This window comes from Oncorhynchus mykiss, chromosome 14 (assembly GCF_057628025.1).
Source record: "Oncorhynchus mykiss isolate SJ-2025 chromosome 14, ASM5762802v1, whole genome shotgun sequence".
Classification (NCBI taxonomy): Eukaryota; Metazoa; Chordata; class Actinopteri; order Salmoniformes; family Salmonidae; genus Oncorhynchus; species Oncorhynchus mykiss.
Window position 1 is genome coordinate 36,197,459 of NC_143035.1, and position 14,836 is coordinate 36,212,294.

At 39.3% G+C, this 14,836-nt stretch overlaps 1 protein-coding gene across 2 annotated transcripts in view; it reads right to left on the reverse strand.

Moving 5' to 3' along the window:
• Positions 1-2,331: 2,331 nt before the first annotated feature.
• Positions 2,332-14,836, reverse strand: part of LOC110489191 (annexin A6) — a 41,548-nt gene continuing 29,043 nt past the window's right edge. Inside the window, exons 22-25 of one of the 2 annotated variants that reach the window (XM_036943458.2) lie at positions 12,886-12,981; positions 12,522-12,580; positions 8,208-8,345; positions 2,332-3,022 (exon numbers count right to left, since the gene is read on the reverse strand). In XM_036943458.2, the coding sequence (XP_036799353.1) occupies positions 2,963-3,022; positions 8,208-8,345; positions 12,522-12,580; positions 12,886-12,981 (353 nt within the window). In that variant the 3' untranslated portion in view covers positions 2,332-2,962. The remainder of the gene's footprint in view (positions 3,023-8,207; positions 8,346-12,521; positions 12,581-12,885; positions 12,982-14,836) is intronic. The other variant, XM_036943459.2, reaches the window with a different exon arrangement.

A 14,836-nucleotide genomic window follows, 5' to 3' on the forward strand; every position in this document is an offset into this window, starting at 1 on the left:
ATAATACATCATACAGTACATCATACATCATACAGTACATAATACATCATACAGTACATCATACAGTACATCATACTGTACATTATACATCATACAGTACATCATACATTATACAGTACATTATACATTATACAGTACATTATACATCATACAGTACATTATACATTATACAGTACATTATACATTATACAGTACATCATACATTATACAGTACATCATACATTATACAGTACATTATACATTATACAGTACATCATACATTATACAGTACATTATACATCATACAGTACATCATACTGTACATTATACATTATACAATACATTATACATCATACAGTACATCATACATTATACAGTACATTATACATTATACAGTACATTATACATCATACAGTACATTATACATTATACAGTACATTATACATCATACAGTACATTATACATTATACAGTACATTATACATTATACAGTACATCATACATTATACAGTACATCATACATTATACAGTACATTATACATCATACAGTACATTATACATTATACAGTACATTATACATCATACAGTACATCATACATTATACAGTACATCATACATTATACAGTACATTATACATCATACAGTACATTATACATCATACAGTACATAATACAGCTCATTACATTCAGTAGATTGAAACATTGTGAGACCTCTTGTCAGTAGTCACAGTAGTCTGACATTCTATATTTTAACCACAGAAGGTTGGTGGCACCTTAATTGAGGAGGACGGGCTCGCGATAATGTCTGTAGGGGAATGAGTGGAATGATTTCAAACACATGCTTTCTACAGTGTTTGATGCCATTCCATTCGCTCAGTTCCAGACATTATTACGAGCCCGTCCTCCTCAATTAAGGTGCCACCAACCTTATGTGGTTAAAATATAGAATGTCAGACTACTGTGCAGCCTCCACTATCAGACTACTACATCCCCTCAGCAGCCTCCACTGATTCTAACTGTACACGTAACTAACTATACACTGAGTGTACAAAACATTAAGAACACCTTCTCCTAATATTGGGTAGCACCCCCCCCCCCCCCCCCCCACGTTCCACCCCCCGTTCCACATCGATGGTCCATGTTGACTCCGATGCTTCCCACAGTTGGGATTTGGCTGGACGTCCTTTGGGAGGTGGACCATTCTTGATACAGGCGGGAAACTGTTGACTGTGAAAAACCCAGCAGCGTTGCAGTTCTTGACACAAACCGGGGGGGATCCTGGCACCTACTACCATACCCCGTTCAAAGACACTGACATTTCGTCTCGCCCATTCACCCTCTGAAATGGCGCACAACAACAACAAAACAAATCCTTGTTTAACCTGTCTCACCCCCCCTTCGTATACACTGTTTTAAGTGGATTTAAAAATTGACTTCAATAAGGGATCATAGCTTTCACCAGTCTATATTATGGAAAAAGCAGGTGTTCTTAATATTGTGTACACTAACCGTATGTGCCAGAGATGATATATAATTTAGAGATCTCTCATCGTCCTGCCAAAGTGTATGAAATAAAGAACAAAACGTATGTGATTAAAAAGAAAATGGCAATTTATCTACGAAAACCCTTTTGATGACTGTGATGACGGGCATCAACCCGTCTTTAATGAGACACAGTGATTTACGAGGACTGAGAAGAATACAACATCCTGTTTTTTTAAAGATTGGTTAACTTTTATGTACTGTTGGTTCAGTGGGAGAGGCATTGAGTGAATTATATAAAAGTGTTGTGTCCAAAGTGGTAGCCTATTCCCTAAATAGTGCACTACACTTGACCTGAACCCATAGGGGTCTGGTTAAAAGAAGTGCACTGTGTAGGAAATAGGGTGTTGTTTAGGATGTAAGTAGGGAGTTTCCTGATTCTAAAGCTTTGCCCAGTGCCCCTCTGCCAACATCAATAGTTAATCATTGAACTGCACCCAGAAGCTACCCAGGTTGCTAAACATAGTGAACCACAGTGACACGTACCAAATAGCATCCTATTCCCTATGTATAGTGCACTACTTTTGACCGGGGCTCATATAGGGCTCTGGTCAAAAGTAGTGCACTATGTAGGGGACAACGTGCCATTTGGTACGTAGAGACATTGACACGGTCCTGCTATATCTGGAGCACTGTCAGCAGAGATCAACCCAGGGCTTTAAAATGATCTCAGCCAAAATTACACGGAATTTGGTTGAAATGTATTCAATGCTGTTAGAACATTTATGCATGTTTACGTATATGCATTTGTCATAATATAGATCATATCTTATCAGTCCAATCGGTCTTCGAATAAAGACAAGGAAACAGAATACAGTACTACGACGCATCCCTTTAATTATCAGGCGAAACAATGTAACGTGCCCAAAACCATACAGTATTCATTGGATGGATGACCTATTGACCTATCGCACTGTAGAAGCGCTATACAAAAAAAAAAGGTTGACAGTTAGACACATAGGCAAGCAGTTTCCTATCTCTCACTTTCAATGTAAATACCGCTAACACTACAGAAGTTCTGTAAAAAAAAAGAAGAAGAAGAAAGATTTGACATGAAGAAGACAGGCTAGCTGACACGGAGGTGACAGCACAGAGCTTTGGCTCCTGTTCCACTTCTTTACAAATGCATCATTAGTTAGTGATACGTGTAAGTACAGCAAGGTTAGCACCCTAAAATCACTTGAACCAAATTAGATCTGTGATTACTTCAAGGAAGCTAGGAAGGCTGAACGGAACAGGGACTATATGGGGAGGCTGTTGAGGTCATAGGTCACTTTTGGCAGAGGAGTGGCAGCGGTGTGGGACAAACAGAGCAGACTGACTATCCACACGGGGTTCAATGGGGATGTACGCACAGCACAGTTGACCGGTAGATTCTAGAGTGTTCCAGAAGCTCCACTGGTGTTCTAGAGCCTTCTGGAAGCCTGCTGGGTGGTTCTGGTTCTAGTCTTGTCCTCCACACAGCATCAGCAGGGTCTTACGGTAGTCCCCTGAGGTATCACCCTGAAAGAGGAAGTAACAGCTTTTTAGGAACTTACTAAAACAGTCTCCGTCCCAAATGGCCTATTTAGGAAACGGGGCCATTTGGAACACATTCAAATTTTGAACACAAAATTGAACACACATTGAGAGGAAGGAGTATTTAGTGCCTCTTTTACTGAGTGTTCGAACAGTATACGTTATTATATCACATATTATATAATTAAGCAATAAGGCCTGAGGGGGTGTGGTATAGGGCCAATATACCACGGCTAAGGGCTGTTATTATGCACAACGCAACGCGGAGTGCCTGAATACAGCCCTTAGCCGTGATATATTGGCCATTTATCACAAACCCCTGAGGTGTCTTATTGCTATTATAAACTGGTTACCAACGTCATACCCGTGGTATACTGTCTGATATACCACGGCATTCAGCCAATCAGCATTCAGGGCTCGACCCACCCAGTTTATAATTTAGATTATATTGCATATTTTATAACTTAGATTATATCACACATCATATAGCTATATAAATATTCTAAGTTATAAGTAATTCAGAGTGGCGGTACTAATCAGTTAGGTCTATGATGCAGCTCCCACCGTAAAAGCATTGTCAACTGAGTAATACCACACATACAATACAATAACAGAGACACATACAGTACCTCACAGAGACACACACACAGTACAGTACAATAACAGAGACACATACAGTACAGTACAATAACAGAGGCACATACAGTACCTCACAGAGACACACACACAGTACAGTACAATAACAGAGACACATACAGTACAGTACAATAACAGAGACACATACAGTACCTCACAGAGACACACACAGTACAGTACAATAACAGACACACACAGTACAGTACAATAACAGAGACACATACAGTACAGTACAATAACAGACACATACAGTACATCACAGAGACACACACAGTACCTCACAGAGACACATACAGTACCTCACACAGACACATACAGTACAGTACAATAACAGAGACACATACAGTACATCACAGAGACACATACAGTACCTCACAGAGACACATACAGTACCTCACAGAGACACATACAGTACCTCACAGAGACACATACAGTACCTCACAGAGACACATACAGTACATCACAGAGACACATACAGTACCTCACAGAGACACACACAGTACCTCACAGAGACACATACAGTACAGTACCTCACAGAGACACATACAGTACAGTACCTCACAGAGACACATACAGTACAGTACCTCACAGAGACACATACAGTACCTCACAGAGACACACACAGTACCTCACAGAGTCACACACAGTACCTCACAGAGACACATACAGTACATCACAGAGACACATACAGTACCTCACAGAGACACATACAGTACAGTACCTCACAGAGACACATACAGTACAGTACCTCACAGAGACACACAGGGTTAGTGGAAAAACCTTCATAGAAAGCAAAGAAGTTATCACTTGTCAGAACCTAAGTTTAAAATTGGTTTTGAAATACATTATTCATGCAAAACAGCATTTTACACAGCAATCAAGAATGTCTCCAAATCAAGTTAGATTTTATTGTATTTTTATGGCACAACAACGGGTATTTACAGCATGTGACATCTCCACTCTTTCAACCAATCCGTATATCAATCTCCTCTGTTCCATAATAGCTCTTCAAGTCAAGTCAAATCACACTTTATTTGTCACACACGCCGAATACAACATGGTGTAGACCTTACCGTGAAATGTTGAATACAACATGGTGTAGACCTTACCGTGAAATGCTGAATACAACATGGTGTAGACCTTACCGTGAAATGCTGAATACAACATGGTGTAGACCTTACCGTGAAATGTTGAATACAACATGGTGTAGACCTTACCGTGAAATGCTGAATACAACATGGTGTAGACCTTACCGTGAAATGTTGAATACAACATGGTGTAGACCTTACCGTGAAATGCTGAATACAACATGGTGTAGACCTTACCGTGAAATGCCTACTTACAGGCCCCTAACTAACAATGTAGTTCAATATTTACTAAATAAACTAAAGTAAAAAAAATCCAAAAGTAACACAAGATAATTACATAACAATTACAAGGCTCTATACAGGGGGTACCAGTACCGAGTTAATAGATGACGTCATTTGTAAGGTGACTATGCATAGATAATAAACAGCGAGTAGCATTTGTGTAAAAACAGGGGGGGGGTCAATGTAAATAGTCCGGTGGCCATTTGATATTGTTCAGCAGTCTTATGGCTTGGGGGTAGAAGCTGTTGAGGAGCCTTTTGGTCACAGACTTGGCGCTCTGGTACCGCTTGCTGTGCGGTAGTAGAGAGAACAATCTATGGCTGGGGTGGCTGGAGTCACCTGTTAAATAGGTTCTGGATGTCAGGAAGCTTGGCCCCAGTGATGTACTGGGCCGTCCGCACTACCCTTTGTAACGCCTTATGGTCAGATGCCGAGCAGTTACCATACCAGGCAGTGATGCAACCAGTCAGGATGCTCTCGATGGTGCAGCTGTAGAACTTTGAGGCTCTGAGAACCCATGCCAAATCTTTTTAGTCACCTGAGGGGGAAAAGGTTTTGTCGTGCCCTCTTCACGACTGTCTTGGTGTGCTTGGACCATGTTAGTTTGTTGGTGATGTGGACACCAAGGGACTTGAAGCTCTCAACCTGCTCCACTACAGCCCTGTTGATGTTAATGGGGGCCTGTTCGGCACTCCTTTTCCTATAGTCCACGATCAGCTCCTTTGTCTTGCTCACATTGAGAGAGAGGTTGTTGTCCTGGCACCACACTGCCAGGTCTCTGACCTCCTCCCTATAGGCTGTCTCATTGTTGTCGGTGATCAGGCCTACCACTGTTGTGTAGTCACGAAACTTAATGATGGTGTTGGAGTCGTGCGGGGCAACACAGTCGTGGGTGAACAGGGAGCACAGGAGGGGACTAAGTACACACCCCTGAGGGGTCCCAGTGTTGAGGACCAGCGTGGCAGATGTGTTGTTGCCTACCCTCACCACCTGGGGGCGGCCCGGCCCGTCAGGAAGTTCAGGATCCAGTTGCAGAGGGAGGTGTTTCGACTCAGAGTCCTTAGCTTAGTGATGAGTTTTGTGGGCACTATGGTGTTGAACGCTGAGCTGTAGTCAATGAACAGCATTCTCACATAGGTGTTCCTTTTGTCCAGGTGGGAAAGGGCAGTGTGGAGTGCGAGGGCAGTGTGGAGTTTCTGGGATAATGGTGTTGATGGGAGCCATGACCAACCTTTCAAAGCATTTCATGGCTACTGACGCGAGTTAATCATTTATGCAGTTTACCTTTGCGTTCTTCTTGGGCACAGGGACTACGGTGGTCTTCTTGAAACAAGTAGGTATTACAGACTGGGTCGGGGAGAGGTTGAAAATGTCAGTGAAGACACTTTGCCAGTTGGTCCACGCATGCTTTGGGTACGCGTCCTGGTCATCCTTCTGGCCCTGCGGCTTTGTGAATGTTGACCTGTTTAAAGGTCTTGTTCACATCGGATGTCGAGAAGCTCTTTTTTTGGGTCATAAGAGACGGTAGCAGCAACATTATGTATAAAAATAAGTTACAAACAATGCGAAAAAAATAAATAAAATAGCACAGTTGGTTAGGAGCTAATATCATAGACATTATTTAAGGGCCACCCTAACCTGCTAAAGTTATGACTGGGGTGAGTGACCCAAATGGAACCCTATTCTCTCGAAAGTGCACTACTTTCAACCAGGACCAATAGGGTTGTGCACTACATAGGGTATAGGGTGACATTTAGTAAACCCTGTTTTTTGTGTGTGTTTTTTTTTTTTTTTTACATGTGAGAGCCAGTATAGATCTGTTATTGAGGCACTTCCTGCCAAGGCAACTCCTAGCCAATCACGCTCGGCGGCTTACATAGAGGAAGTTGAGCATGCAGGGGAAATTCCTCAACAGCTGTATTTTGGCAGCCGCAGCGCCAAAAGCCCCACCCAACACAGGAAGCTATAGAGAACATTTCCCCGTTCCACCCGTCTCGATCAAAATAGTATGTGCAGCAGAGTAGACAGACAGACAGACAGACAGACAGACACCGCAGACAGACAGACACCGCAGACAGACAGACAAACAGACAGACACAGCAGACAGACAGACAGACACAGCAGACAGACAGACAGACACCGCAGACAGACAGACAGACAGACACAGCAGACAGACAGACAGACAGACAGACAGACAGACAGACAGACAGACAGACAGACAGACAGACAGACACAGCAGACAGACAGACAGACAGACAGACAGACAGACACAGCAGACGAGTGCGAGGGTACAGGGACATGTAAAGGGATATTTAAAGCACAGCAGACAGACACAGCAGACAGAAAGACAGACAGACAGACAGACAGAGCAGACAGACACAGCAGACAGACAGACAGACAGACAGACAGACAGACAGTGCGAGGGTACATGGACATGTAAAGGGATATGTAAAGTACAGCAGACAGACACAGCAGACAGACAGACAGACAGACAGACAGACAGACAGACAGTGCGAGGGTACATGGACATGTAAAGGGATATGTAAAGTACAGCAGACAGACACAGCAGACAGACAGAGACCAGACAGACAGACAGACAGACAGACAGACAGACACCACAGACAGACAGACAGACAGACAGACAGACAGACAGACAGAGACCAGACAGACAGACACAGCAGACAGACAGACAGACAGACAGACAGACAGACAGACAGACAGACAGACACCACAGACAGACAGACAGACACCACAGACAGACAGACAGACAGACAGACAGACAGACAGACAGACAGACAGACAGACAGACAGACAGACAGACAGACACAGCAGACAGTGCGAGGGTACAGGGACATGTAAAGGGATACGTAAAGCACAGCAGACAGACAGACAGACAGACACCACAGACAGACAGACAGACACCACAGACAGACAGACAGACAGACAGACAGACAGACAGACAGACAGACAGACACCACAGACACCACAGACAGACACAGCAGACAGACAGACAGACAGACAGACAGACAGACAGACAGACAGACAGACAGACAGACAGACACAGCAGACAGTGCGAGGGTACAGGGACATGTAAAGGGATATTTAAAGCACAGCAGACAGTAGACAGCAGTGTGTTAATCGCCATGTAAAATATAAAAACTTACAACCATGGTTTCTACCTGGATGAATTCATGGAGAGAACAGTCGTGAGTCTCCTTGAACTCTTTGCGAATGTTGAAAAGGTCGACTTCGCTGCGTGAGACCATGATGCGGATGAGAGCCCTGTCGTCTGTGCCCATACCCTGCAGAGAGGAAAGAGCCACATGGTTATCCATATAGCTGGATCCCTGGTATTCACTGTTGATGTATCAACATCTATACTCTGGGGTCCACACAAACACAACACAAAACACGACACACAATACAAAACACAATACACAATACAAAACACAACACAAAACACAACACAAAACACAACAAACACTATACAAACACTATACAAACACAATACAAAACACAACAAACACTATACAAACACTATACAAACACAACACACACTATACAAACACTATACAAACACAATACAAAACACAACAAACACTATACAAACACTATACAAACACAATACAAAACACAATAAAAAACAAACACAATACAAACACTATACAAACACAATACAAAACACAACAAACACTATACAAACACAATACAAAACACAATAAAAAACAAACACAATACAAACACTATACAAACACAATACAAAACACAATACAAAACACAACAAACACTATACAAACACTATACAAACACAATACAAAACACAACACAAAACACAACACAAAACACAACACAAAACACACAAACACTATACAAACACAATACAAAACACAACACAAAACACAACACAAAACACACAAACACTATACAAACACAACACACACTATACAAACACAATACAAAACACAACAAACACTATACAAACACTATACAAACACAATACAAAACACAATACAAAACACAACAAACACTATACAAACACTATACAAACACAATACAAAACACAACACAAAACACAACACAAAACACAACAAACACTATACAAACACAACACACACTATACAAACACAATACAAAACACAACAAACACTATACAAACACTATACAAACACAATACAAAACACAATACAAAACACAACAAACACTATACAAACACTATAAAAACACAATACAAAACACAACAAACACTATACAAACACTATAAAAACACAATACAAAACAAAACAAACACTATACAAACACTATACAAACACAATACAAAACACAATAAACACTATACAAACACAACACAAAACACAAAACACAATACAAAACACAATACAAGCACAACACAAAACACAAAACACAATACAAAACACAACAAACACTATACAAACACTATACAAACACAATACAAAACACAATAAACACTATACAAACACAACACAAAACACAAAACACAATACAAAACACAACAAACACTATACAAACACTATACAAACACAATACAAAACACAATACAAAACACAATACAAGCACAACACAAAACACAAAACACAATACAAAACACAACAAACACTATACAAAACACAATACAAAACACAACAAACACTATACAAACACTATACAAACACAATACAAAACACAATACAAAACACAATACAAGCACAACACAAAACACAATACAAAACACAACAAACACTATACAAACACTATACAAACACAATACAAAACACAATACAAGCACAACACAAAACACAATACAAAACACAAAACACAATAAAAAACAAACACAATACAAAACACAATACAAAACACACAACAAAACACAATACAAACACAAAACACAATACAAAACAAACACAATACAAAACACAACAAACACAATACAAAACACAATACAAAACACAATACAAAACACAATACAAGCACAACACAAAACACAAAACACAATACAAAACACAACAAACACTATACAAACACTAAACACAATAAAAAACAAACACAATACAAAACACAATACAAAACACACAACACAACACAATACAAACACTATACAAACACAAAACACAATAAAAAACAAACACAATACAAAACACAATACAAAACACACAACACAACACAATACAAACACAATACAAACACAAAACAATCACAATACAAAACACGAAACAATCACAAAACACAACACAAAACAACACAAAACGAAAACACAAAACACAATACAAAACCCACCACAACACAAAACACAATACACACCACAATAAAAAACACAATACTAAACACAATAACAAACACTATAACAAACATAAAACAAACACAACACACAATACAAAACCCACCACAACACAAAACACAATACACACCACAATAAAAAACACAATACTAAACACAATAACAAACACTATAACAAACATAAAACAAACACAATACAAACACAACACACAATACAAAACACAATAACAAACACAATACAAAACACAATACACACCACAATAAAAAACACAATACTAAACACAATAACAAACACTATAACAAACATAAAACAAACACAACACACAATACAAAACACAAAACACAATACAAAACACAACACAAACACAACACACAACACAAAACACAATACAAACCACAATAACAAACACAATAACAAACACAATAACAAACACAATACAAACCACAATAACAAACACAATACAAACCACAATAACAAACACAATAACAAACACAATAACAAACACAATACAAACCACAATAACAAACACAATACAAACCACAATAACAAACACAATAACAAACACAATAACAAACACGATACAAAACACAATACAAAACACAAAACAAACACAACACAAACAAAACACAACCAAAACAAAACCCACCACAATAACAAACACAATAACAAACACAATAACAAACCACAATAACAAACACAATAACAAACACAATAACAAACACAATACAAACCACAATAACAAACACAATACAAACCACAATAACAAACACAATAACAAACACAATAACAAACACAATACAAACCACAATAACAAACACAATACAAACCACAATAACAAACACAATAACAAACACAATAACAAACACGATACAAAACACAATACAAAACACAAAACAAACACAACACAAACAAAACACAACACAAAACACAATACAAACCACAATAACAAACACAATAACAAACACAATAACAAACCACAATAACAAACACAATAACAAACACAATAACAAACACAATACAAACCACAATAACAAACACAATACAAACCACAATAACAAACACAATAACAAACACAATAACAAACACAATACAAACCACAATAACAAACACAATACAAACCACAATAACAAACACAATAACAAACACAATAACAAACACGATACAAAACACAATACAAAACACAAAACAAACACAACACAAACAAAACACAACACAAAACACAATACAAACCACAATAACAAACACAATAACAAACACAATAACAAACCACAATAACAAACACAATAACAAACACAATAACAAACACAATACAAACCACAATAACAAACACAATACAAACCACAATAACAAACACAATAACAAACACAATAACAAACACAATACAAACCACAATAACAAACACAATACAAACCACAATAACAAACACAATAACAAACACAATAACAAACACGATACAAAACACAATACAAAACACAAAACAAACACAACACAAACAAAACACAACACAAAACACAATACAAACACAATAACAAACACAATAACAAACACAATACAAACCACAATAACAAACACAATACAAACCACAATAACAAACACAATAACAAACACAATAACAAACACAATACAAACCACAATAACAAACACAATACAAACCACAATAACAAACACAATAACAAACACAATAACAAACACAATACAAACCACAATAACAAACACAATACAAACCACAATAACAAACACAATACAAACCACAATAACAAACACAATAACAAACACAATAACAAACACAATACAAACCACAATAACAAACACAATACAAACCACAATAACAAACACAATAACAAACACAATACAAACCACAATAACAAACACAATACAAACCACAATAACAAACACAATAACAAACACAATAACAAACACAATACAAACCACAATAACAAACACAATAACAAACACAATACAAAACACAATACATAACACAATACAAACCACAATAACAAACACAATACAAAACACAATACATAACACATAGTACATAGCCTACCAGGTAGGCATAAACAACATGAACTGCTCAGAAAATCCATCCCCTGCTAGTACTAACAGCTAGCCTAGTAAAAACTGCATTTAGCTAGCTATCCACAGGCCAGTAAAATATAGCTGGACTGCAATGGGAGCCATTTTGTAAAAGAAGACAAAATAGACCTACCTTCATGGCTTTGTACAGACGCTCAGCAAAGTAATTAGACTGGTTCTTTACACTCCGAACTGCAGAGAGAAAGAGAGATGTGATAGGTCAACAAAAACTAAATATTACAATAGCCAAACCTGTAAGATGTAATTTGTCAACAGCCTAAAAAAATTGTTTCACCTTTATTTAACTAGACAAGTCAGTTAAGAACAAATTCTTATTTACAATGACGGCCTAGGAACAGTGGGTTAACTTGTCTGTTCAGGACGACAGATTTGTACCTTGTCAGCTCGGGGATTTGAACTTGCAACCGGTTACTAGTCCAACGCTCTAACCACTAGGCTACCCTGCCGCCCCACTGTCCATGCAGAACAATCCTTACCTATGCCATACATGGCCTGTTTCACGTCTCCAGACATCTCCTTCTTGATGATCTGTTCAATGTCCTTATTGCTGCATCGAACAAACTCTTGGAACACTGAGAAACAGAAATGACATGTGAATCGTCAATCATAAAAGCCAGATATATATCTATATAGAGGCTTATATATCCAATAATATGTCTATCTAATACCGCATTAGTGCTAACACAGTGTTTCTCTGGTACCTCTCCTGAGATGTGGTCAGTAGTGATTAAATAGTGTTTCTCTGGTACCTCTCCTGAGATGTGGTCAGTAGTGATTAAACAGTGTTTCTCTGGTACCTCTCCTGAGATGTGGTCAGTAGTGGTTAAATAGTGTTTCTCTGGTACCTCTCCTAAGATGTGGTCAGTAGTGGTTAAATAGTGTTTCTCTGGTACCTCTCCTAAGATGTGGTCAGTAGTGGTTAAACAGTGTTTCTCTGGTACCTCTCTGAGATGTGGGCAGTAGTGATTAAATAGTGTTTCTCTGGTACCTCTCTGAGATGTGGTCAGTAGTGATTAAACAGTGTTTCTCTGGTACCTCTCCTGAGATGTGGTCAGTAGTGATTAAACAGTGTTTCTCTGGTACCTCTCCTGAGATGTGGTCAGTAGTGATTAAACAGTGTTTCTCTGGTACCTCTCCTGAGATGTGGTCAGTAGTGATTAAATAGTGTTTCTCTGGTACCTCTCCTGAGATGTGGTCAGTAGTGATTAAATAGTGTTTCTCTGGTACCTCTCCTGAGATGTGGTCAGTAGTGATTAAACAGTGTTTCTCTGGTACCTCTCTGAGATGTGGTCAGTAGTGATTAAACAGTGTTTCTCTGGTACCTCTCCTGAGATGTGGTCAGTAGTGATTAAACAGTGTTTCTCTGGTACCTCTCCTGAGATGTGGTCAGTAGTGATTAAACAGTGTTTCTCTGGTACCTCTCCTGAGATGTGGTCAGTAGTGATTAAATAGTGTTTCTCTGGTACCTCTCCTGAGATGTGGTCAGTAGTGGTTAAACAGTGTTTCTCTGGTACCTCTCTGAGATGTGGTCAGTAGTGATTAAATAGTGTTTCTCTGGTACCTCTCCTGAGATGTGGTCAGTAGTGATTAAACAGCGTTTCTCTGGTACCTCTCTGAGATGTGGTCAGTAGTGGTTAAACAGTGTTTCTCTGGTACCTCTCTGAGATGTGGGCAGTAGTGGTTAAACAGTGTTTCTCTGGTACCTCTCCTGAGATGTGGTCAGTAGTGATAACACAGTGTTTCTCTGGTACCTCTCTGAGATGTGGTCAGTAGTGATTAAACAGTGTTTCTCTGGTACCTCTCCTGAGATGTGGTCAGTAGTGATTAAATAGTGTTTCTCTGGTACCTCTCCTGAGATGTGGTCAGTAGTGATTAAACAGTGTTTCTCTGGTACCTCTCCTGAGATGTGGTCAGTAGTGATTAAATAGTGTTTCTCTGGTACCTCTCTGAGATGTGGGCAGTAGTGGTTAAACAGTGTTTCTCTGGTACCTCTCGTGAGATGTGGTCAGTAGTGATAACACAGTGTTTCTCTGGTACCTCTCCTGAGATGTGGTCAGTAGTGATAACACAGTGTTTCTCTGGTACCTCTCCTGAGATGTGGTCAGTAGTGATAACACAGTGTTTCTCTGGTACCTCTCCTGAGATGTGGTCAGTAGTGATAACACAGTGTTTCTCTGGTACCTCTCCTGAGATGTGGTCAGTAGTGATAACACAGTGTTTCTCTGGTACCTCTCCTGAGATGTGGTCAGTAGTGATAACACAGTGTTTCTCTGGTACCTCTCCTGAGATGTGGTCAGTAGTGATTAAATAGTGTTTCTCTGGTACCTCTCCTGAGATGTGGTCAGTAGTGATTAAACAGTGTTTCTCTGGTACCTCTCCTGAGATGTGGTCAGTAGTGATTAAATAGTGTTTCTCTGGTACCTCTCC